This window comes from Vombatus ursinus, unplaced genomic scaffold (genome assembly GCF_900497805.2).
Source record: "Vombatus ursinus unplaced genomic scaffold, bare-nosed wombat genome assembly UNPS02010769.1, whole genome shotgun sequence".
In the NCBI taxonomy this organism is placed as follows: domain Eukaryota; kingdom Metazoa; phylum Chordata; class Mammalia; order Diprotodontia; family Vombatidae; genus Vombatus; species Vombatus ursinus.
The window spans coordinates 3,337,906-3,363,534 of record NW_020950547.1 but is presented as its reverse complement, the minus strand read 5'-3'; the positions used below and the strand labels follow the sequence as shown (position 1 = coordinate 3,363,534).

The 25,629-nt window shown below is 44.5% G+C and overlaps 2 protein-coding genes across 2 annotated transcripts; one reads left to right on the top strand and one right to left on the bottom strand.

The window, feature by feature from the left end:
* Positions 1 to 5,523: 5,523 nt before the first annotated feature.
* Positions 5,524 to 9,549, top strand: GPR182 (G protein-coupled receptor 182). Its single transcript, XM_027854988.1, has 2 exons — positions 5,524 to 6,097; positions 7,058 to 9,549. Exon 2 carries the CDS (start codon positions 7,073 to 7,075, stop codon positions 8,192 to 8,194), a length of 1,122 nt encoding a protein of 373 aa, XP_027710789.1. The 5' UTR covers positions 5,524 to 6,097; positions 7,058 to 7,072; the 3' UTR covers positions 8,195 to 9,549.
* A 38-nt stretch (positions 9,550 to 9,587) lies between these two features.
* Positions 9,588 to 18,661, bottom strand: ZBTB39 (zinc finger and BTB domain containing 39). Its single transcript, XM_027854987.1, has 2 exons — positions 18,613 to 18,661; positions 9,588 to 17,022 (listed from the first exon to the last, which is right to left on the bottom strand). The coding sequence occupies exon 2, from the start codon at positions 16,924 to 16,926 to the stop codon at positions 14,782 to 14,784; it is 2,145 nt and encodes a 714-aa protein (XP_027710788.1). The 5' UTR covers positions 16,927 to 17,022; positions 18,613 to 18,661; the 3' UTR covers positions 9,588 to 14,781.
* Between the last annotated feature and the right edge of the window lie 6,968 nt (positions 18,662 to 25,629).

The window sequence follows — 25,629 nt, the reverse complement described above, 5'->3', positions numbered from 1 at the left end:
CAGTTTGACAAAAAGGGAAAAAAGATGGGAGAGTTCCAGGAATTGTTTTGCAGCCACTGCTTGGGGCAAAGTTGCTTGCCCCTCCTGGTTGGTGAGAAGCCAATCGGCTCTTCCTCCGAACCCTCCCCCTCTTCCTACATTTCCCCTCATCCTTCCACCAAGAAAAAAAAAGAAAGAAAAACTGCAATGCCATCACTTATCTTCTGCTGATGGAGCAGCTTCTGTAGCTGGCTGTCTAAAGGAATCCATTGGGCACCTCTCTTGCTGTTATATCCACAAAGGACTAGGAGTGTGGTGGGTTTCTAAATAGAAGGAAAGTATCCTCAGGAGAGGTCAGAAGACCCAGAAGTTGTAAGCAGCTAAAATGTACTGGGAGGGGTGGAGGTTAGACCTAAGGATATTCCCTCCCCTGGGAGGGATAGGGTAGGAAGGACCAAGGAAAGGCAAAGTTAAGGTTTCTTATGAAGAATCTTAGGTACAGAAGAGACTGCCATCTGTGTAGGGTTGGGGACATGGAGGGATGGGGAGATGTCCTATTGTACGCCCCAAAAATGTGGCACAAGGCTGCAGTGGGAATCTGTATGGAAAAGTCAAAGGAGACAATATCATCATCTTTCATCACTAATGGCTTATCCAGGGCTAGAGGGAGAGTTGGGGAGGTTTAAGCAATCCCAGAATCAAAACTAGCACCTTCAGCTGTGGTCTGTGTGTGTCACTTTATACATGGCAGTGAAGCTCTGTAGTTGTTAGTTTCCTCATCAGCCAAACAGGGATAGTAACCTCTGCCCTCCCATCTCAGAGTTATCATAAGGATGAAATGAGATCATGGACATAGAAGTTAAAGAAATCACTTGACCTCTCTGGGTCTCAGTTTCCTCACCAGAAAAATAAGAGAGGGGGTAGCTAAATGTTGCAGTGGACAGAGCACCGGCCCTGGAGTCAGGAGGACCTGAGTTCAAACCCGGACTCAGATACATAACACTTACTAGCTGTATAACTCTGGGCAAGTCACTTAACTCCAATTGCCTCAACCAAAAAAAGAAAAGAAAAGAAAAGAAAAGAAATAAGAGAGTTAGATTGACTGGTCTCTAGGGTGCATTCCACGTCCAGCAGTTTGTAACACAGTACAGGTGGAATGCAGGATTGGACAATGAGAACCCAGGCTTTCCAGCATATGTGATGAGCTCTGCCTGCTGCCAACACATGTGAGGAACTTGGTGACCCTGCTTCTGAAATAATAATAGTTTTACGGTTTGCAAAAAACTTCACACACTATCTCAACCCTGTAAGGGATGTACTATTATTATCCTCATTTTAATTTTCAGTTTTAGATGAGGAAATTAAAATTCACAGAAATTAAGTGATCTGCCCTGGGCCACACAGCAAGTAAGTTTCTGGGGTAGGATTTGAACCTAGGTCTTCCTGACTACAAGTCTAGCACTCTATCCACTGGGTCACACAGCTGCCTAGATCTTGAAAGTCCAGGTTAGTCCACTGGTGCGGTGGGTTAAGCCGGCTTGACCTCAGGGTTGGCTCCTTTCTGGGCTTAACCGCTGGACCTCTGGTGGCTCTACCAACCTTTCAGGATCTCACAAGGAAAGAAGACATCACTATAAAGTGGCCCCATTCTACATACAGGCTTGCCTCTCAAGACATCATGAGCTCACACACTGGCCCTGCCTGGGGTGGGCTGACCTTCCCTCTCCTCCCCTCTACTAACCACCTAGAGCACAGAGTCATCCCTTGGTCAGCTGGGAGAAAAAGAAGAGGTAAACTTCTTACTGGACCTTGTGACTCGGCAATTAATCCTCACCACACAGTGAGCAGACAGGAAAGTCTGAACTAGGGACAGGGCCCCTCTGTTACATGGCATCACACACTTAGATAAGCACACCAAGCCCCCACTTTGGTTGGCATGAGAGCACAATGCACATACTGGAAGGACTTGGTCCCCACTGCCTGGTCCCATTACACAAAGGATGACTGAGGGAGCCTGGAATGGTGTGGAGAGAAAGGACACAAGTTTTGATCCTGGCTATGCCACTCCTAGCTATGTGACATTCAGCAAGCCGCTTCCTGTTACTGGGCCAAAGTTTTCTCAAAGTTAAAGTGGTGGTGGTGAGGGGTGGGGTTAGACTAGAGAATCTCAGAATTAGAATGGGCTTCCCCTACCATCTAGTCCAATCCAAATCTTAGCAGGCATCCCTTCTATACCTAGGCTCCGGAATTAGATAGCCAGGTTCAAATCCTGTCTCTGCTGACACATCTTTGGATGAGTCACAACGTCCCTGAGCGCCAGGGCCCTGCCAGCTTTAGACTTATGATCCCAGGCAGCCTTTGCTTTAAGTCGCTCACTACTACCAAGGTGGCCCATTCTACTTTTGGACAGCTCTCACTAATGGAAAGGTGTTCCTTACGTTAAGCCTAAATCTATTTACGTGAAACATTGTTCTGCCCTTCACTAAGCTATCAATCTTCCTAAAGCATAAGTCTGGCCATGTGACATCCCTTCCTCCCTCCCACCTCCACCCTGCATTCAGTATACTCCAGTGGCTCCTTATTATGTACAGGATCAAATGTAAAATCCTCTGTTTGACATTTAAAACCTGGCCCCTTCCTACCTTCCCAGCCTTCTTACACCTCGCTCCTTTGCACATACTCACGACACCGAGCTTTTCATTGCAGTCCTTCCTGCCTAGAATACTCTCCCTCCTCACTGGCTTCCTTCAATTCTGAGCTAATTCTTCAAGAAGGCTTTCTTTCTCAGTCTCCCTTAATGCCAGAGCCTTCCCTTTGAGATGACTGCATCTTGCTTCCCCCATTAGAATATGAGCTCCTTGAGGACAAGGCCTGGTTTTGCCTTTCCTTGGTGGTTAGCACTGTGCTTGGCACATAGCTAATGCTTATTGACTGCCCTTTAGGCATATCTGGAGCAAGTCTAATGACTCTTTCAGATGATAACAGTTCTCAAATACTTGGAAACACCTGTTTGCTTTCTCTTCCTCCAGGTAAAACAACCCCAGTTCCTGCAGTCAGTCTTCATACGGGCTGGTTTCCAGTCACCTCCCAGTTCTGGTCAGCCTTTTCCAGAAATGCCCCAGCTTATCAAAGTCTATCCTAAAATGCAGCATCCAGACCACTGAACAATCCTCCAGATAAAATTTGACTAGGGCAGTACAAAACATCGATATCACTCCCTTATTCTGGGTACTTTGCCTCTCAGTGAAGCTTTTTTTTTTTAATTTGGTGAGGCAATTGGGGTTAAGTAACTTGCTCAGGATCACACAGCTAATAAGTTCAATGCAGCTTTTCTTGTTCCCATGTCATACAGTCAACTCACATTGAGTTTGCTGTCTGTTGAAACCCCCTAGATCTCTTTCACACGAACTTTTGCCTAGTCATCACTTCTCCATTCTATGGTTGCAAAATTGATTTCTTAAATCCAATAGGACTTTACATTTAACCCCAGTAACCGAACCAGTGTTGTATCCTTGAGTATCTTTTTAGGTTACTGTTAAGTAAACTTCTTTTTGTTGAGTGTTGGGTGTTCTATAAAGTGCCATCTTTCCAATACTGAGCCTTAAATGCCATCCCAGCCTGGGTCAGGCCTGGCCTACACTAAGGATGGAATGCTTGTATATAATGTCAAAATTGGTTGATGTGTTGTTTAGTTTGATGGAACTATTTTTTTCTTTTTTGTTATACGGAATGGTTCTCTTTGAAGGGGAAGAAGGGAGAAATATATTAGGGAATAGAACTGATGTTAAAAAACAAAGATATCTGTAATTTTTTTGAAAGATGCAAATAGATTATTTCAAAATAGCATAGGATCAAAGGGCTCTCCACTAGAACTTTCCCCACAAAATGATATTGATCGATTAATAACTAATCTTTAGGTCCAATCATTCAACCAGTTCTAAATCTACTTAACTATACTATAATTTGGCCTATATCTCTCCACCTTATCCACAATAAAAGCATCAGAGATTTTGTCAAAAGCTTTGTTAGCCAGTTTTGGCGGTTACCCACTGCCTCTAGGGAAAAAAAATACAAACTTCTCAGCTTAACGTATATTCACCATCCCTTTACCCTCTGGCTCCAAACTACCTTCTTAGACTCATTTCATATTATTCTCCTTCATGAATGCTACATTCCACTCAAATTGTACTCCGAGCTATTCCTTGATCTGGGTATACGATCTCTGTCCATTTTTAACAAGCTGTTGCCCCATGCACTTCCTCCTCATCTCCTCCCAGGACCTTTATTTTCTATGTAATACCCCATCTGGGGCTACTCACTTAATCCTCACTCACTTTCAGAGGATGGAGTCCTCAAAGGGGTAGTTGCTACTTACTTCCCCTTAAGGGCTTTATGGCAACCTTGAAGGGCTGGGGTTTCTAGTATTGTCACTCATGAGCTCCCACTAGTGAATTACCCATTGATTATCAATCAGTAGTATCAACTAGCTATTACAAAAGGTATTTACTATGCAGATATAGAAACAAAGGTGGTACAAATATCCCTCCCAAATCAGAGTACATTCTCTTTCTGAACACACAAGTGACTGGAGAGTGGGGACTCAAACCTGAAGTAGAAATGCAGGGAGGTACGCATATGGCAAAGAGAGATCACAGCTTAGTTACTGGAGACCTCTTCTTTCTTCATAGGGTCCTTATGATGTTCTACTTAGGTACAGGTGCAGCTTTCTGCTGGGCTCCAAGAGTCAGGGTCGTTGTAGCTGACATTTTCTGTGTCCCGAGGTGTTACGCTCCCCACATTTGCCTTTTCTCAGGGTGTCTACTTTGTCTTTGTTGTGTCTTTTTTTCCCCTCCCAGTTAAATGGGAGAAGGTTGGGGATCATTAAAGGTACTTCATAGTTTCCTTAATACAATATATCTTCTGTTCTTATGAAATTCAGTTAATTTTCCATACGCAGTATATGTCGAAGACCAGTTCTATATTTTGCCAATACAACTGCATATCAAAGTCCAGATAATAGGCATTCTTCAACCACTTGTTTCTTCCAGTGTAGATATTTAGGCCAAACTCTTTTGAGTAATTATGAATTTAGATCACTTGGCAATATTTAGGGGCTTGTTGCAATCAGTTTTTATAGTGGCAAACCTCTTTGGCAAGCCAAATACATCTTTTTATTATATGCCTTGCTTGATACTTATAACCACAATATCATCAAAGTTATTTTTTATTGTACTTTTCAAGTGATTTTTGTACGTGACACATAAAATGAACACTTGATAAATGTTTGTTGAATTGGATTAGGCCAAGGATCAAAAGGAAAGTTCACCAGACAGTAGTTTACAGACTCCCTTTTCCAGGCCTATGGCAACTAAGGTTCCTCCCAGCTCTAACTCCTATGATTCTAATGTTAAGTTAAAGCCCTCAGTCCACTCCTGATACGCAGATAGCCTAAAGAGAAGTGCTGAAAAAGCAAATCATAGACATCTGGGCTACCCTATCAAACACCCTTCCTCCATACCACAATGCTAAGAGATCTCTAGGGAAAAAAAGACATCCTGTGGCCACCCTTAGGTCTAAAGTCCTTCTTGACCTGTTTCCTGCCGCAGCTGTGGCCCTTTCCCCCTCCTCGGATCAGAAGACAAAGTATATGCTTTAGTAGAGAGGGAGAGAAGAGCAGTGATCCCCATTCTCAGTTTTGGGAGACTCTATAGGGCTAGTGTGAAGGGGAGAGGAGGGACAGAAACATTAAAAATTGACTTTCCCACAATCTGATTTCTTTTCGGCCTCCATGTTATCAGGCAGTGAAGAATGGGGTCCCAAGCAAGCTTGTGAGGAAGGGTTATGGCAGGGAACGAAGCAACAGAAGGTCCTGATTCTTTTGCCATCTTTTGTCCATCTCTTCCCCCTTGAGTTGAATGGATGAATGCAGGAAAGCCCCTGGCCCCCTCCCACAGAACGTCAGCCAGTGAGGTCTGTTTCCTGAGTGAGGAGGGCGGCCCTGAGAAGAGAAGCAGAGCTGCTAAGCCCACACCCCCATTGCCATAACCTCTCTGGCTCTTCTCCGACTCTCAGAACAGGACACACCCTTGCAGCCCCAGATAAACAAGCTGAGGTTTAGGTAAGTGTTCCCCAAAATGAAGCCCCTCTTCTGGAGGAGGAAGAAAGTGGAAAGAGCCCTGAACTGGGGGTGGGGAGAGGATAACCAGATTTTGGTTCACTTTTGGTGAGTCATTTCCCTGCTCTGGGCCTCAGTTGTTTCATCTGTAAAATGAGGGAGTTAAAGCAGATGATCTTTAGACTCTAATATTCTGGGATTCTACTGGACCAGGATTTTTTTTTTTTTTAACCCGGGGTCCACAGAGAGATTTCAAGAAGTCTATGAACTTTGATAGGAAAAAATTAGCGTTTTATTTTTATTAAGCTCTAGCTGAAACTTAGTATTTCCTTTGATTGTGATTTTTTTCCTTTGATTGTGATTTTTTAAAACAGCACCATATTCTGAGAAGGGGCTGATAGGCTTCACCAGATTACCAAACAGGTCGATGATACACAAAAAGGTTAAGAATCCCTTTTCTGGGCTTTTTAACAGTCTGACTTTCATGTAATGATTTATGTTTGTTCTGGGATGGATTAGAGATGGGGTGCTATATATATTTCCATACCTACAAATCAGAGGTTTGAGAGGCCAGCAGCATTTAAAGGACACTTCAATTTGATAGCAGGAACCCAGGAAAGATAGAGGGGTGTTAAAAGGGGAGAGGTATGGGAAGAGTACACTGGCTTACAGTAGGAAATTCTTTGGGACACATATAATCCTTAGGAACTCCTAGCACTACAGGCCAGCTAATTCAAGCATCTTGGCTTTTGGGTCAAAATCAAAACACAATGATTGTTATGCATTTAAAGCAATAGCCTATAGTCTCTGATTCTTCCTTTCTCCTGGTTCCTCGATCCCTTGAACTCTCTCTGACTCTGAAATCCTACCAACAACGATCTTCTATGTCCCACCTCCTTTCATCTTCTGCATGATTTTATCCTCAAGGTCTTCTCCCTTCTCTCTCCATCACACTTCTTACAGGTACCTGCCACCCCCATGTCAACCACTCCTAATTCCTTGATGGGGCCTAGCCCTTCTGAGACCCCCTCCTCAATGCTCTTCAGTGACTGGGATGACATCCACAACTGGACAGAACTGATACATTTCTTCAACCACACCTTTTCGGAGTGTGAAGTCAACCTCAATGAAAATGCCAAGCGTGTGGTCCTCTTCGTACTCTACCTGGCCATCTTTGTGGTTGGGCTAGTGGAGAACCTGCTAGTTATCTACGTCAACTGGAGAAGCCTGGGCCAAGGGAGACTGCTCAATCTCTATGTCTTCAACATGGCCGTGGCTGACTTGGGTATCATCCTGTCTCTGCCTGTGTGGATGCTGGAAGTCACCCTGGACTACACATGGTTGTGGGGTAGCTTCTTCTGCCGCTTCACACACTACTTTTATTTTGCCAACATGTATAGCAGTATCTTTTTCCTGACCTGTCTCAGCATAGACCGGTATGTCACACTCACCTACTCCTCCCCTTTCTGGCAGCAACATCAGCACCGGGTGCGGAAAGGAATATGTGCAGGTGTTTGGGTCCTCTCTGCCCTCATCCCACTGCCAGAGGTAGCTCACATCCATCTGATAGATGCCACAGACCCGATGTGCCTGTTCTTGGCACCATTTGAAACATACAGCACGTGGGCGCTGGCTGTGACCCTCTCTACCACAGTCCTGGGCTTCTTACTACCCTTTCCACTGATGGTAGTCTTTAACGGGCTGACTGTTTACCAGCTACATCAGGTGGGACGGCCAGAGGCTCGGCGCCACGGACTATTGGTTTGTGCCTATGTGGCTGTTTTTGTGGTCTGCTGGGTGCCCTACCACGTAACACTGCTCCTGCTCACACTACATGGGAACCATATCTTCCTCCATTGCTACATGGTCTATGTCCTCTACTTCTTCTATGACGTCATTGACTGTTTATCGATGTTGCACTGTGTGGCTAACCCTATCCTCTACAACTTTCTTAGTCCCAGCTTTCATAGCCGATTGATGGGTGCCGTGGTCCATTATATCCCCAAGGACCAGGCCAGGAGAGGCAGGGGCTCTTCCTCCTCCTCCTCCACTACCAAGCACTCAATTGTCATTACTAAGGAGGGAGCCCAAACCAACTAGATAGGACCCTCTCCTCCCAACTCCCCACCACATCGGAGCCTATGCTTCCAGAAATGTGCCTCATCTTTCCTTAATTCTAAACACCTCATCTCTCCCCATCCCTCAATCTGATATGCCCAACTCTGATGGATTCCTGTTGCAGACTTTTCTGCTGAGGAGAGACAGTTTTCCAGACTTTAAAAGAATGCAAAAATCAAGTGGGGTCACAAAGAGTTGGACATGACAGAAACAACTGAACAACAACAAAAATCAAGGGAGGAGAATGCACCTGAAGGCAAGAGATGGGGGTATTTATGTACAGGGATTAGCAGAGTGCTAATTCTAGTATATATTGAAATTGGGAACAGGTCCACAGAATTGTTATGACCATTTGCCCAATTCAATTTCTCTATGCGTTTGGAATCAGGCAAAATTCTTCAGAAGTATCTGTAATATGGGCAGGGAAAAAGGAACAAAAGTCAGAATCATCTGGACCTCTGACCCTGGAATAACTGACACTTCAAAGTGGTGGGGGAGGGAGGGAAGGGCAGGGAGATGGAAAGGGACTCAGCAAAGGAAGGTGGAAACACCATAAATCACCCTAACCAGAAGGACAAACCTGGCAGTAGCCTCAGACTTTTCTTTTTTGCGTATATACTGAATTCACTGAACTATCCTGGATCTGAGGACAGGATGCTAGAGGCCAAGGAGCTGGGAGGCCACAAGCAGGATATCCCCAAGGTCCCACTGTTTTGAACTAAGAGTATATATCTTTAGTGTAAGGATAAGTAAGGCAGAGGTAGGGGAGACAAGCTAGAGGAAGCTGCCTAAATATCTAGAGTCTATCGCAAGTGTCATGATGCTGGATCAAGATTACACTTCTACTCCCAAGGCTGCTGGAAATAGCTCAGCTTGGTCTTCATCATTCCCCACATTCCTGGCATGGGCTGGAAAGTTCAGTATTGGGACCTACAGACCAGTTCTAACATCCATTTCAATTCTGTTCTTCTTTTTGTGTTTCTTTGAAGCCAAATGTACATTTTACTCTTCTGTGTAGATATATCAACAACTTACCTACACACTTAGCCTGGGGAAAGGGCAAGTTAATTGGAGCAACTGTACGAGTACTAATGAGAGGTTTTTAGGCCAACCTGAACTACAAGACTAAGTCTCTGCTGCCTTTGGCAAGCCCTGACTTCATAATTTTCCCCAGGGATAAGCAATCATGAACTTAGACACTCTGTCTACCCACCTACTCCCCCTGATGAAAGCAAGCAGTAGGCACAGAATATCTCTTCCAGAACAAGAGTTTGTAACCTTTGTTCTATGAACTTGTTTTCTAAAGTATTTTGATAAATGTATTTCAATATCATTGATTTCCTTTGTAACCCTATATTTTATTTCATGCATTTAAAAATATTATTCTGAGAAGGGGTCCAGAGGTTTCACTAGATTGCCAACAGGTTGCCACAAAAAAGGTTAAGAACCTGTGACCTAGAATCACCATCCCTGTACTTTGTATTTGTATCCTTTACTCCTAGAATGTTGAACCCATTCACTAGATGTATTAAACATGTGATTAAATGTACCTAGTGTCTCCATGAAAGGATGGTTAGTAATCTGTAGCCAGGACTTCATACTAAGTCTCCTCAGTGCTTGACAGATCCACCCCTGAAATGATCTTGAGCTATAGGCCAAATTTTCAGGGTTGGTCACATTTTCAGAAAAACTTTTAAAAATCTTTTTTCCTATATGAAAACCCAAGATCTGGTCCCTTAGAAAATGTCATTACTTCTCTAAGCTGTGGTGCTGCTGGCTATGCCAGTAAACACCTCCCAGTCCTAGACTGCTAGTCATAGCTTAAGTTATCACATAGGTTACTTCTCCCAAGACCTTGCTAGTCTAACAGCACCAATAATGTAGCAACCAGCTGCCATTCAGATAGCACGATTAATTGGGGGAATCATTCCATTTTATGGGATAATAGGGACTAGAAGGACTCTTTCTCCAATACTGACCTCAAGCCCTCCAAGATGAACTTTTAACACTGGAAGGAGGTGTAAATCTCCTTGTTCATGGGAATACATTTTTAATAACTTCATGGAATTTTCCATCAAACCTCTATTACTTCCTAAACTCCTTTCAACATTCCTCTCTGTTTAATCTCTATTTCCCCATACAACCTAGAGACCATAAAGAATTAAATGGTACTAGTTTTCTCCCAGTCAATACTTGATCTAGTCTAATATGCAGCTAACTTTCTAGATACAAATTCCACCCCTGGGCAGGTGAAAGATGTAATTAAGGATCCCCCCAGAGCAAAACTGGTTCATTTATTTCATTTCTATTTGGTTAATATAATAAGTTCATCCCAATCCTGAATAGGAAATCCCAAAGACTGGAAAAGGAAACATGTGACTTGAAAGCACTTTAGCTTTTCATCTGGGGAAGTTTGACTGCAGTAGTGAGGTGCCCAGCCCACAAAATCCAAGTTCAGAAGCATGGGAATAGTCTCAAACATTAAGGGAAGGACACAAGTACACCCCAAATTTCCTTTTTTTTTATTCTAAATAAAAACCACACTTTGTGCTGAACAATGGAGTATAAAAGAATCAGATGTACAACGATTTTAGACATCTACTATTTGGGAAAAAAAGTTTACAAAATATACAAAACTTTACAGCAATAGATAGTAAACACTTAAATATTAGGTCAGTACCTACAATTAATTTAATGAAAGGGGTTAGATGTCAATGACAACTCTTCTCTGCTTTATGAAAGAGCCTTCAGATATAGGACAAGGAAGGATGGATTGGGAAGGAGAAAGATTTTAAGGAAACAGCAAAATCAAAACTTAATTTCATTTTCATCCTGATGTTGACTTTAAAATGGGCAATCACATGGAAACTAACACTGAGTTGCTATTTCCTATCTGAGCTCCTCTCAGTACGGGATTTAGGGACAGAGCCAGAAGAGCTGTGTGGGGGTTTCCATGTCATTTGAGACCCCTTGCCCCCACCTAGAAAATTCAGTGTGTCCATCTACATAAATAGCTTTAAATAACATTTTTCACTTCCAAAGCTGAGCAGCCAAAGGCCAGGCAAAATGGCTGGGGGGAAAATTCATCAGTAGCAAAAAAAAAAAAAAAAATCTGTTGAGGAAAAGGTAAGTACCTGATACCACAAGCCTTTTCTCAAGAACAGGAGGACGCATTCACATTTCAGGAGAGGAAGTCAGGAAGAATGCTGACCCTCTTCCAAACCCTCCAGGGGCCTCTTTCTCCCAGAAAAGGGCCTGACTCGACCAGGTCTCTATTCCTAACCAGCTATGGGAACTGAGGAGACTTCTTAAATTCCGAACCCAGATCCTGAGTTGGCAGGACAGGAATAAGAAAGAAGAGAGGAGACTCACTGTCAAGGAGAGACTAGACAGCACATGAAGGCAGAATATTCCAAGAAGGGGGGGAAGGGGTCAGTTAAAAAAGCCAAACAAATTCGAAAGCTGTAAACCAGACTTCAAATTAAAAAAAAAAAAATTCTACTACAGTATCACTTGCTACAAGACTATGGTGTTATAAGAGAACCAGTTCAGAAGGTGAGCTGGAAGGCAGAGGAAACAGAAAGCCCCAAACATAAAAGAAGAGGTCCAAGAATGAACATGGGCGGGTACAGAGCACAGGGATTTGGTTAAGAAGCCTCACTAGCTACTGGTGCTGCTACGTGTCTGACTGGGACTGAGCACACATATACCACCCTCTCAGTAGGGGAGGAATGCTGTGGGGGTGGTTATTCCTCCTGGCTGTGGGCCAGGGATAAGGGATTACAGTCTTTTGCTTAGTGTTTTAGGCGAAAAGCTTCTGGGATGTGTTTATTTGGTTTACTAAAAAAAAAAAACTTCACAGCTTCAGTTAAAATTCACAGACCACTCAGCACCCAAAGAGCTCTTAGATACAAAAAAGGGATTTCTCTAGCATGTCCCTTTGACTAGGCCTTAGTCAGTATTGCTTCTTCTAAATCCTGCCATCTAAGAATCACCTACTTTCCAACTGTGGCTGGGAGCTGGGAGTGGGGGTGGGGGGAGAGGTAGGGCATACCAGGGAGAGAAACTTACTCAAGGTAGGCAAGTTTGGTGGATGCCTGATCATCTCTAACTTTTACATCAAGTTAACCTTTTATATTTATAATGGTGAAGGGGAAGGGGGAAAGGAAAGGCCTGTCAACAAGAAAAGGGCACCAGTACAACTTTCATAGTGAGTCTCTCAAGTAAGACTCTAACAGGTTGGTAGTCAATAGAAGAAAGTGGACCAGCAATGGCTCCTGTTCATGTCCCCTCACCACCACGTTCCATCTGCCTGAAGAGACACTATGGAAAAAGAGTTGCTCTATTTCTGAGTAAGATACTGCTTTTGCTGTTTCAGTGCTAGAAAAGGGGCTCCACTTTTAGACAACAGTACCTTGAAGCAAAGAATCAGCAAGTCAATAGATAGGGAACTTTGGCTTGCCCATCTTGCTATTTATTAACAGGGAAATAACAATTTCCTACTTTAGGAAGGAGTTCAAAGCTGTCCACCAAGAAATCACTGGCCTACCAAACCTGGTCCCCTGCCTTCCTTAGAAACCTCTCAGGTAACTCTGCCTGGGGATTTGGGAAGAGGGATTAGGAAGTTCACAAATTTCCATTATTAGGGTGTTCTTTGTTCCCAGACTCCTAGAAGGTTAGGCCACAGTTGACAGTGCTCTCTAGGATTATTACCCTAGTGAGAAATCTATTTGGGGAAAGGGAAATGACTCCCCTATTTGTGGGAGGAGGGCACCTCTCAGTACAGATTAGGCCAGGTTAGGGCCTATTTGGCTTGTTCTCGGCTGGACTGTGCCCCTGTTGCCAAAATCCCTGGTTCAGAACTATTTCCTGGGACATGGCCACTCACTGATGGGAATCTCATTTTCCTGAAATCTGTCATACAAAGCAGATGCTGGATGATCTGTATACAAAAATAATAAATATTAAAGTTTAAAAAGGCTTTGAGGGTTAATTAAAATCACTTGCTTGTGAAATGGCACTGGGCGTTGCCAAGTTCACACAGGTGGCAGTGTGTGGGGCTGTGGCTGTGAACTCCCAGCGCGTTTGCTCTGGGTGAGGTAGTATGAGTTACTGAGGGCAACTCTGGTTGAGGGTGCTACCTTGTGAACATGCAAGATCAAGTTCAGAGGGATCCCTCTCTCCCTCCCTCCTTCTTTGGGCATGACCCTTTCATAAACAAAATAAAAAGAGGATCAGCCAGTTCCTGTGTGTGGACTGGTTAGGTCCATCCAATAGTACCCCCTAGGGGTGACACACGGACAGTTCAGGATGAATTCCAGCAAGTAAAAGGTGGGCTACTAAAGCACTACTTGCCTCCTGCCTGTTAGTGCATGTAAAAAGAAACAAAACAAAACAAAAAGGGTTACCTGATAAAAACAGACAGTAAAAACTTACACCCCACCAATAAAATGCCACTATTATTAACTGGTCCCATCAACTCTGAAGGACTCAGAGGACCAACCACTCCATCACAACAGGGTTTTTTCCCATCTTAACTATGGGCCAAGACATATACTTTTTTTTGGGCAAGAGACTGGGTGAAAATTAAGGCAAGGTTACTGCTGACAGAAATGTTACAACCTCTCCCCCAGGGTGCCCAAGGTTCATCCTCTCATACCCATGGACAGATAGAGGGGACCAGAGTGCCAGATGTCTACATTAGGGTGGTTCACTATCCCTGTCCCCTTGGGGAAGTCCTGAAAGCCTTGGCTGGCATGCCCTAAAACCATTTTTCTTTGGAAATGAGGAGGGAAGAAATCCACCTTACTGCCCACACCTACACCCAGGTTCAAATGGCTCTATAGGACAACTCCTTCTGGGCTAGACTTCACCATCTCTAAACTTTTTGTCTTACTCCTTTTTCTAAATACAAAGCCCTCACTTCAGTTCAAAGTTTCTTCATCTCGTCCAACTACTTTTAACACCTAAAGAAACTTTGGGTAAGTCTACATGGCAGGCTAGCACCAACACCTTAAAGGCTAGAACTCAGACTATGGGGTGGGCTGCCCTGACTAGCTGAACTCTCTGAATAATCATATTTCTGGAATCATCTTTGGAACTGGTTAATCCTGCTGGAGGCCACAGAGCTGTGGTAATGCCTACAGTGAAACTAAAAAGCAGTTTGAAGACTTCTTCTCACCTCCCCTTTTCGTTGAGGCTGTGGATTGGATTCTTAGCAGCATAAAACCTAACAGTGAACTAAAACTAGAGAGTCTGGGGAGTAAGGACCTAGTTGAAATCAATTTCTGTCTCTGTTACTAGATCACAATCCCAGCTCCCCAAAGAACCAAAAACGTGGCCTCAGCTGGCCACGAGCAGGTATGGAGGTAAACATGGTAGGGTCATTGCTTTTCAAAAATGATTTCTCAGTTTGTGTGCTATTTCTTTCCTTTCTTCCTTTAACACAACGTGAATTGGAATTCCTAGCAAGGCAAATTGTAACTTCAGTCAGGGGCCAACAGGCCATTGGAAAAGCAACATCCTGGCTACTTTTTTGGGACCAGGCCCTCAGGTCTAATGTAGCCCAATCAGCTGTCCAGGTTCTTCTCCGCCTCTTTGGAATGGATAATGTACATGAATGTCTGTTCAATGGTGAAGTCAGGTGGAAGGCTGCCCTTGTGCACAGTTATGTGCTTGCTCATGAGATTGAGAGTGGAGCTGTAGTGGCCACAGACCGTACAGCGGTACATGAGAGCACCTGAGTGTGTCTTCAGGTGGCACTTAATGGTTGAACGGCCACGGAAGAACTTATGGCACACCTTGCACTGGTAGGGCTTTTCTCCTGTGTGTATTCGCCGATGGTAGTTGAACTCACTTGTGTGGGCAAACCTCTTGCCACACACTTTGCAGCTATACTTGCTATTCCCAGATTGGCTCTGCAGGGCCAGTTCCTCACTCAGGAACTCATCTGATGGCAATTTCCGCTTCTGAAAAGCCGGATGTTGTAATCGATCTCCAAAACCCGATCTTGAGTCAAGGCTGCTTCCTCCACTGCACTTGTGTTGGCTGACGTGGTATCGGTATGCAGCCTCTGACTTGAAGCTCTGGCTGCAGTAATGGCAGTGGAAAAGTGTATCTTCCAGGCTCTGGTGAACAGCCATGTGCTTCTCTAAGAGGTGCCGGTCTACAAAGCTATTGGCACAGACAGAGCACGAGAAGACAGAAATGCCCAGGTGGGAAAGAGTGTGCCACATGAGGCTGCAGAGGCTGAGGTGGCGTTGGTCACAAACACTACAGGCTTGGCCCTTCAAGTTCAAGTGGTCTAGAATGTGGCCCCGGACCATGTGGAAATCTCTGACCAGCACCTTCCCACAAGCAGCACATTTTAGCTCTGGGCTAGTTCCCCCCACAAAAAGACCAAGCTTCCCAGGTAGTGGATCACTGGGATGAACAATAATGTTGTTGTCAAATACACCATCCCTTCGGTGAAGGGTCAGCTGCCACTGGGTGAAGAATTTGGTTTCACACATATCACAGGAGAAGAGAAAAATGCCAATGTGAGACAGGACGTGGGTAACCCTTGAGTTGCGGTCCTGGAAGTGGGTCTCACAGACCTTGCAGTTACCTGTCAGCAGGTCCACATGGTCCCGAGCATGCTGCCGGATCAGCTGAATGTTGGGCTCTAACACTTTCTTACACACCTGGCAGGGCATGGCCTTACTCTCCCGGTGTTCATTTTCTCCAAATGTTAGCTCCTCCTCACTGTCGTCACTCAACTCTATCACTTCTTCTGTTGGAACTAGGTCTTCTCCAGGGTCTTCAAACTGCAGGTCATCTTCCCCAAGCTCCTCCAACTGCAGCTCATCCATTTGTCCAAACCCCTGATCTTTGGAGTGGTCACTGTTGCTTGGACAGGAGTTACTCCCTGTGGAGATATCCAATGGGTTATCAGGGGTAAAGTAGCTATTTTTGCCAAAGTCCCCATTGCTCTGAACCTTGAAAGGCTGGAAGGAGCTTGAATTAGCTGGCGTGCCTATACTGAGGGTACCAAGGCCTGGCTGAGCTACCATGCTTGTAACTGAAGTGAATGGGACAGGGACATCATGCTCTTCTGTCTTAGATGGCGGCGCCTGGTGTAACAGAGGCAGGCTGTGGTTGCTGTCACTGGAAGGATTTCTCTCCTCTTTATAGCTTATCCCAACGTCACTGTGCAAGATGTAGTTCCTCTCAGGACCAAACTGGTCTCCAACACTTCGGAGCTCTCCAAGGGAATGAGCTGGTTCGGCTGAAGTGCTGCTTTGCGTGCTAGAACGACCTTCACTGGAGCTGGTTGGGGGCTTGGTCACAACTGTGCTCTCCAGGTCAGGGAAAGTGGAGTGGCAAGCCTTGAGGAGATCTTCCATGCCCAAGCGCTCAGCTACCTCGTAGATGACCCCCACATTGATCAAGTCAGTGAAGAGTTCTGACGTGTAGACAAAGCTCAAGATTTTCTCAAAGTTGGCTGGGGTGATAAAGTCCACTACATAGGTTCTGGCAGCATCGAGTCCTGCATTCAGGAAAAGGTTCTGGAAGTAACCTGCTGCACAAGCAAGCACAGCCTTGTGGGCTGGGAACGAGCGGCTTCCGACCACGATCGTGACATCACACATGGTCTCCGAGAGCCTACACTTGTTGAGCTCCTTCAGTAGGTTGTTGGGGTGATTGGTGCTGTGGAGTTTGATCCTCATGCCCATTTTAGCAGATCCTATAGAATTTCGACCTTATCAGCACCATTAATCTGTGGACAGCATGAGAAGACAGATTTCCAACTGTCTGCAGGGCAACGGGCTCTGGAGAAGAAAATATCACAAATCAATCTCATCACTTCAAAGCCTCAGTCTGTGTGTGTGTGTGTGTGTGTGTGTGTGTGTGTAATGTTGGTAGGGTGATGGAAGGAACTGCAGTTGCTATGGAGAAAAGGTTGGTAGAAATGACAAAAGACTGCTGTGTTGCCACTTACCACGACAAAAATCCAACAGTTGTTGGCAAATATATAGCAAGTATACCTTATAGAGTTGTTAAGGCAGAGTTATAGGGCTGGTCAAGTAAAGGCTAAAGCAAAAAGTTCTCTTGTAACTATCTCATAAGAATCAGTCAAGGGGCAGCTAGATGCACAGTGGATGGAGTACTGGCTTTGGAGTCAGGAGGACCTAAGTTCAAATCCAGCCTCAGGCACTTGATCACTTAATAATTACTAGCTGTGTAACTCTGGTCAAGTCACTTAACCCCAACTACCTCGGGAGGGAAAAAAAAATGGGTCAAGAATATTCCTTCTAATATAGTATTTAGTTTTACTTCCAGGTTAATCAAATTTTCCTTATTATTTCATCTCATATTCTCCTAAACAGGTTCTTTTGTCTCACTAAACTATTTTTTCTTCTAATATTCCCTACTGCCTGCAACATACTTCAGCACAACTAGTTATTACTTAAGGAAAACTACAGGTATTTCCTTCTATTGGATTTGTCTCACAGCTGTCCCTTCAGTCCTTATTATCAGCTCCCATTTCCTGAATTCCTTTCACTCTCCCCACTGTTCTAAGCTTCCAACATCTATTTAAACTTCTATTTACCTCCACCGTCTGGACACTATACTCCTTGCCTCCTGTGGATTTTGTTAAAACATTTAAAGATCCAATATTGGGTAAAAACCAAACAAAAAGCAGAACGGAGCTGGGTGTTTAACACGATTTCAGTATCACCTCCTCGGTTTAGTATAAAACAGATACCTCTCTCCCTTTTCACAGCCTTAAGCTGGTTTCTGAGCTGCCCTAACACAATACGGCTCTCAGTCTAACAGAAGAGACAGTCCTGAAAAAACTTTTCCAACATCCCTCCTTTTCTCCTCCGTGAATCCTGCCTGGCCCTGGAGGATGCGCTCGTTATTATTTGTTCACACTGGATCTCACTTTGCCGTTGACTTCCAGCGCAGCCTAACCTCTCCCGGGGAACCGCTCACCCCGAATACTCCCCGTGCCCCCTGCTGGGGGGGCTCCCAACTTTTGCGGGGGCCCAAGCATTGTGCTGCGGCCGTCCGACCGAGCATCCTCCTTGGGTGCGCAGTGCATCCCTGGGGGGAGGGGAAGGGAGACGGTGATGGCGGGGGGCGGGGAGACCACCTCCTCTAAAGGACACTCACAAAACGAACCGTGGCTGCAAACTGGCCCTGCGCTTCCAGCAGAGCCACAAAGCGGCCGGGGGGAGGGGGCTGGGGGGGCGGGGGCAGGGTCCCGGCTGAGAAGGGGGTCGGGGGGGCGGCCGTTCTCTGGACCCGGGGAGCTGGCCCGGATGGGGCGCTCAGCGGGGGTGGGGGGTGGGGGTGGGAAGGGAGGCCCGGCGCGGCCGGGGGCGGGGGTTGGGCCTTGGCCCGGACTCGCTTACCCGGCTCCGCGGGGCCCAGAGCACCATCGCCGCCTCCGTTGCCGCCGCCGCCGCCGCCGCCTCCTCACACAAAGGCCTCGGCCCGCCGTCCCCAGCCCGACGAGGAGGCGGCACCGCCGGCCTCGGCCAGACTCTCCATCCGCCTCGCCGAGCTCGGTGCCGGCCCGGGCCACCCCCGCCGCCCGGCCCGCAGCGCCCCCCGTCGCTCCGGAGGAGGCAGCGCCCCCCCCGCTCAGCCCCCGCGGCCGCAGCGACCACAGCAGCAGCAGCAGCCGCCCGCCGCCAGGTCCGCAGCGCCCCCAGCTGTACGGGAGGAGGGAGCGCCCGCCTCTACCCCGAAGGCCTGGCCCGAGGCGAAGAGGGAGGGGGAGAGAGTCGCTCCAACACCTCCCACCCCCTCCACCGCGCCCCTCCCCGGAAGCCCAAAGACTATGGGCCTCCGCTACTCCCGCCCTCCAGGCCCTGCCCGAGGCGAAGGCCTTTTCTGGCACTGGCATAGTCTCCCCTCGCGCATGCGCTGACTGAAAAAACCCCCGGGCTCTCTGTGCTATGCTAAGCAGACCCTCTTAAAAAGCATTACCTCTGTGTTTGCATGCTTTCTTGCTGCTATAAAATCATTATGAGAATGGTCTATGCGTCCATTGAAGGTATCCTTGATGAAAATATGGGGATGGATCAAGCAGCATTTTCCACAGCAACCACATCTTTAAAGTTTGACTGAGACGTGGAGGAAATTTAAGAGCCAGCCCTCCACTGCTGACTAATTTTATTTTATTTTTATTTAATCCAATTTTAATTTACTTTCTGGCCCGAATTCTCCCCCTTCCCAACTCCCCTATCTCTCACTGAGAAAGCAAAAACAAAACAAAACAAAACAATATATGGTCAAGCAAAAAAAAAAAATTCTCCCATTGGCCTTATCATATGTATATATGTATGTGTAGATATCTATATCTATGTATGATTCAATCTGCACTCTGAGTCTCTTTAGAGGTAGATGTTGTGCTTTACCTTGGGTCCTCTGGAATTGTGGTTGGTTATTGCATTGGTCCTAAGTCTTTCAAAGTTTTTTGTGTTGATCGATTTTAAAACAGCATTTGATGCAGTAGAAAAAAAAAAGTCCACTGCATTTAAAAGTTAAAATGATAGTTTTATTATAATTAATACAATTATATTCTAACCAAAGATGACTCCCATCAGGATTTAAGCTCCTGGAAGGCACGGACTGTTTCATTTTTTGTCTTAGTAGCTCCAGAACCTAGTACAGTACCTGGCACATAAGCACAGTAGGTGCTTCATAGATGTTTGGTGAATGAATGAATGACTTCACATTAGAAGTGTCCTAAAAGATATCATCATGAATATATATACTCTGCACTGTGCAAATATAGAGATGCTCAGATCCATTAACCTGCCTGAGCCTCAGTTTCATCAACTGTAAATAAAGGGATTGGAATAAAGGGTCACTGAAGTCCCTGCCAGTCCTTCATCTATGATTCTATAAACTATGCACATAATTATAAAAATAATTCATGTCTAGGAATCAACACATATTGACACCAAATCATGTGTAAAATTGGGGAAAGTGCTCATCTAGACTTTCTGTCAATGTCATAGAAGCTTCCTTATTCAGAGTTCTAAAAAAAAAAAATTCCTTATTGATAGCAAGGTTCCTTAAATGTTCCCGTGGACAGATGGCATTTTTCTAATTGTGTTCGGTTTCAGGTAAAATCCATACCAATGTGAAAAAGATTGGCTCCACCATCCGCACTGAAATTTTAAAATGTATGAAAAGCACATATTGCTGAGACTATGGCTAGACAAACAGCTCACGGGGTTAGTCTGTCAGTATATTTTTCTTTTCAAGGGCATGATGAGTTAGACCCAGAATTGAGGAGAGCAGGCTGGATTGCATAAGGGAAATAGTTCAGTGATTTCAGTGATGCCAAACTACTCATTGCCACAAAAGCCCCAACTTCAAAGGATCATAGAGCTGGAAGGGACATTAGAAGCTATCTATTATTTTACAACTGAGGAAACAGAACCAGAAAGCTTAAATGATTTGCCCAAGGCAACAGAGGTAGCAGGTAGCAGGACTGAGATTCAAACCAAAATCTAGTATTCTGTCTGTAATTCTAAATGGCGGTGAATCATAGAACATCATGGTCTCAGAAGAATTTAAATTACAAGTAATCCAAGGGACAATAGAAAAATTTGTGGTGGGCGTAACTTGTGACATATTATGGAAATGACTTGCATATGAGAAGCATTACAAATCATCCTTAAGAATCATTTTTTAAAAAATCCTCAAGAATTGCATCCTCCGCACTTAGCACAGTACCTGACACACAGTAGGAGCCTAATAAATACCTGTTGATCAAATGAGTAATTGGGATGGTCAAGAGTGTCAGGAGTGAGTGATAACAGATGAAAATCTTATTGAGATTTCTTCAGATATTAAAAGAGCTAGAGGGAGATGTCCAGGCAACCCCAATGCTCTATGGAAGCACTATGGATAAAAACCACAGTGAAAAGGCATTGCACAGGCATCCACTAAAGAAGTGCCTATACTGGTAAAATCACTTATCCATCAAGTTACCTCCCCCTACCTTTAATGCCTCGTCATTTGTGGGGTCTGTGGGGTGTTCAGGGAGGACTAGCACCTCTACTATGAAGGCTTGCCAAGCCCCTATTCAGGGTTGCTCATCTACCTTTGGTGTCCACCTTCACTTAACTCTCAACCTGTGACTCCAAGAAGCAGTTGCATGGGTAGCTGCCACATCCTGTTAAAACTATCTTGGCACACAGGCTAAACCAGGTCAAGAGTAATGACAGGCCTCAAACCCATTGGTGAGTTAGGGGAATATTTACCCCAAGCATGTGAACGCTTCCCCTGGCAGAATGGGAGGATGAGAACAATTTGTTCCAAGGGCCATGAAGTTGGCTGAAACAGGTGCTGTGGAACACTTAGACCTTGGTCAGGCATCGAAGATGCCAAGGTTATCCACTACATCTGCCATTGGACTTCGATGACTCAGGACGAGAGATGACTTTGTGCAATTCTGCCCCACTTAAATCCAATTCCCAACCAAGTCATCACCCTGTGGTGTCACTGATCCTCTTTGGAAAAAGGAAGGATGAATACAGACTTCATTTGTGCTCCTCCCAACTTTGCACATTTACCTTGCCTTCATTATTCTCTGATTCTTTTCTCCCAGTTATTCATTCATTCAATTAATTCTGAATTTAACAAACACCCACCCCCAAAACTGTCAGCATTTCCATATACAAAAAAAGATCACAGGAAGAGGATTGATTTCATGTGAAATAATGAATCTTTTAGCTACTCTTCTCATACCCCTTATACCTTTACCTTCTTTCTTCCAATCCCCCTATTCCTCTTTTTGAATATCCTTCCCTGTCCTTCCCCATCTCTATGCTTACCCCCACACCTGGAAAAGAAGGGGAAATAAAGGATGAAAAGATATGAAATATTTCTGTCCCTGATCTTACTGCCTACTGTGGATGTGGTTCCCTAACTGTCCTCCTACAGAACAAGCCCTAAGACTTCTCTCTCTCCCACTTCACTCTCTACCCCATGTGCCCACTCTACAATTTGACAATAAGCTTCATAAAGGACCATATCTTAGTTAACCTTTGTATCTCCCCCACTGCCAAGGAGGCTAAAAAACCTGCACACATATTTTAAAATTTACTGTTCAATTTGAAGATCCTAGCTAATTGCAGAACTCCCATTATGCCAATACATGGCATAAGGCAATGCACATAGGGTGGTCAAATAAATACTTTAAAAAGGAAGGAATAAATTCCAATTTGTTCTCCAAGGAGAGAAAACATCGACAATCAAACCCAGAACCTACTAATTTCTGAGATCAGACCTGACTTGGTTTCCTCAACTACTAAATATTTACAGAAGGAAGAAAGTGACTGGGAATATAGCAATATTAGAGGGGGGTGATGGGAGCTTTGTCCCAGGGCCCAAATTTAGAGGCAGGCACCAACAACACCTGCAGTACTTCAGCAAAATAGAAAGAGCACCTAGTTAGCATTTAGTTATCAAGCATAATTTGTTAAAATAAGAAGCTATTCGATGGGTTGTAGGGTAAGTTCCTTCTTCCCTCATCATGCTCCCCTACCCTATCCCTGAGGTTGGTTAAACCTCAGTCCTGGTGCCAGTCCCCAAGAGGCTGGTGGTATTCTGTCTCCTCCTCCATCTCTCCCACGCTTGACTGACAGCCACTTTACATTCTTTTTATGCCAGGTATAATTTGTAGTGGTTAGCCTAACTGAAAAAAAAAATCCTAGTTATGACTATGATTGGAAATCCCATCCTATTTCTCAGACTTAAAAAAACAACTGCACTAGTGTTGAATTTGGTAGCCTTCATTGCTTCTGGAATTCCCAACACTGCAATTTTTATCAGGCCCACCAGAGAGCAATCTTTCTGCATTTATGTCATTCCCCTAATGCCCAAAGGTCTATTTTTCTTGGAAATTTTATGGCCCAAGAAACATTCCCTTAGCTGAGCAAAAACAATGCAGCTCCCTCATTTTTCCACCCCATGAAGAAACTCACACCTTCTGAAATGCTATGAAAAGTTTAATGAGGTGATTAGTGCTAAAGAAAGCATCTGAGGTAAGGGATATTCCCTGACAGGAAAACAATCAGAATCAGTGATTTGAAGGAGAGATGTTTTCACTAATGCCACTGAGTCATTGTTAATTTGTCAAGGTATGTATCAGTGGAGATTGTTTGTTCTGTTTCAGAGGACAGAATTGGGAAAAGGGATGGAATTGGATTGCTAGACTGTAAGCTCTATGCAGGGAGGAACCATGTATCTCACCTGGCACAATGTTCTACACATAGTAAATGGTTAATAAATGCTTATTGACTTGAAATGAAATTATAGGGAGTCATATTTTGGAAGGAAGAACTTCCTGACAATGACAACTATCTGCAAAAAAATAGACTACCTTAAGGAGTAATGAGATCCCTGACAGATGTTCAAACGGGCTGTATGGGGTGTTCAGGGAAGACTAGCACCTCTGGTGTGAGGGCTTGCTGAGCCCTTTTCAGGATTACTTATCCACCTTTGTTGTACCTGTCTACCCGTCTACCTGTCACCTGTGGCTCCAAGAAGCTGTAGCATGCACAGCTGCCACATCCTGGTAAAAACATCTTGGCAGATGGTCTAAACCAGTTAAGGATAACTCAATAGGCCTCAAACCCATCAGTGAGTTAAGTGGGTGTCTACCCCAAGCATTCAAAGACTTGCCCCAGTGCAATGGGCAGATGAGAACAATTTGTTCCAACGGCCATGAAGGCAGCTGAAGCAGTTATGGACTGCTTAGAGCTTGATTAGGCACCAAAAACATCAAGGTCATCCACTGCATCCCGGGGCCAGTCATTCTTGATTTATGTCTTGCCACTGGACTTCAATGACTCTGGAAGAAAGAGTGAGGCTGATGACTCTGTGCAGCTCTGCCTCACTTAAATCCAATTCACAAGCAAGTGAAGACATCACCCATGATGTCATTAGTCCTCTTTGAAATGAAGAATGAACAACAAATGTTCAAACAGGCTGGATGACCACTTGGCAATATCTAAGGAGAATTCACCTGGACCCGGTGACCTCTAAGCCTCCTTCTGACCCTATAATTTTATTATATGACTGTTTAGAATACTTGGGGTAATCATATTTGACTTCTAGAAGATTGAGACAAGAAGAAACACTTAGTAAGGCTACCAGTACAGATCCAGTAAGATAATAATAGTTAACATTTATATAGCTGCTACTATGTGCCAGGCACTTTTTCAAGTACTATCTCGGGTGATTCTCACAACAACCCTGGAAGGTAGGTGCTATTATTATCCCATTTTACAGTGGAGAAACAGAGGCTAAGTGCCTAATGTCATTCACCTAGTATCTGAGGTTAGATTTGAGCTCAGATCTTCCTGGGCCTTTGAGGCCCAGGGCTCTATCCATTGTACCATCTAGCTACCTCATATCCCAGCCTCACCTCCCCCCAGGACTGATGATGAAGCATGCTACCCACCTCCTGAGAGAAAGATGACAGATTAAGTCTGAAGAATGACACATTTTGGGATGCAGCTGAAATGAGAATTTATTTTGCTTCACTCTTCATATTTGTTACAAAGGTTTTTTAAAAAATTTTTTTTATCTGCCTTCTTTGGTGAGTTAGGGAGGTTGGAGGGAGAGAAAATAAATGCTTAGTAACTGAAAAAAATTTTTAATGAAAAAAAAAAACTCCCCTCTGAAGAAGGTAAGGAGGACACTACTCACAGATGAGTCCCAGATCACTCTTTGTGAGTTTTCTTACCCTAAATAAGTTCTAAGCTCAGATCCAGTGGAGTCCATCTGGTGCCCTAACATCAGGTCCCCTGAAATTTTGTGCATATTATTATACCCCCTCTATTAGAATGTTAGTGAGATAGTTTCATTTTTTTTTGGTCTTGTACACATTGCACACAGTAGACCTAACAAATGCCTGTTTCACTGAATTAAATATTGGCTCCTCCATCAAAGCTACTATAAGTCCTTCCCAGGTCCCCTAAGATACCTAGATTTTTTCCAGAACTCTCCTAACCTAAGCAAAGAACAAAATAACCATCCCTTTCCTTAAATTAACTGAGAGGGGAGAGGGTTTAAAAAAGAAAAAAAAAACCTAGACAGTCAAAAGCAGAGATACTAGACAGCAGAAGAAGACGCAAAACTTAGATGGTCAAGTTTTATGAAGGTATAGGCATAATGGTTCACTTAACCCCTATCTTGAATCTTTCTCAGTCTTGAACCTTTCTTTATTTCTTCCTTCCTTCCCTTCTTCCTTTCTTTCTTCCTTCCTTCCTTCCTTCCTTCCTTCCTTCCTTCCTTCCTTCCTTCCTTCCTTCCTTTCTTTCTTTCTTCCTTCCTTCCTTCCTTCCTTCCTTCCTTTCTTTCTTTCTTTCTTTCTTTCTTTCTTTCTTTCTTTCTTTCTT

What these genes read in the sequence shown, in the direction of transcription:
- ZBTB39 (XM_027854987.1), bottom strand. Translation starts at nt 16,926, where the DNA reads ATGGGCATGAGGATCAAACTCCACAGCACCAATCACCCCAACAACCTA.
- GPR182 (XM_027854988.1), top strand. Translation starts at nt 7,073, where the DNA reads ATGTCAACCACTCCTAATTCCTTGATGGGGCCTAGCCCTTCTGAGACC.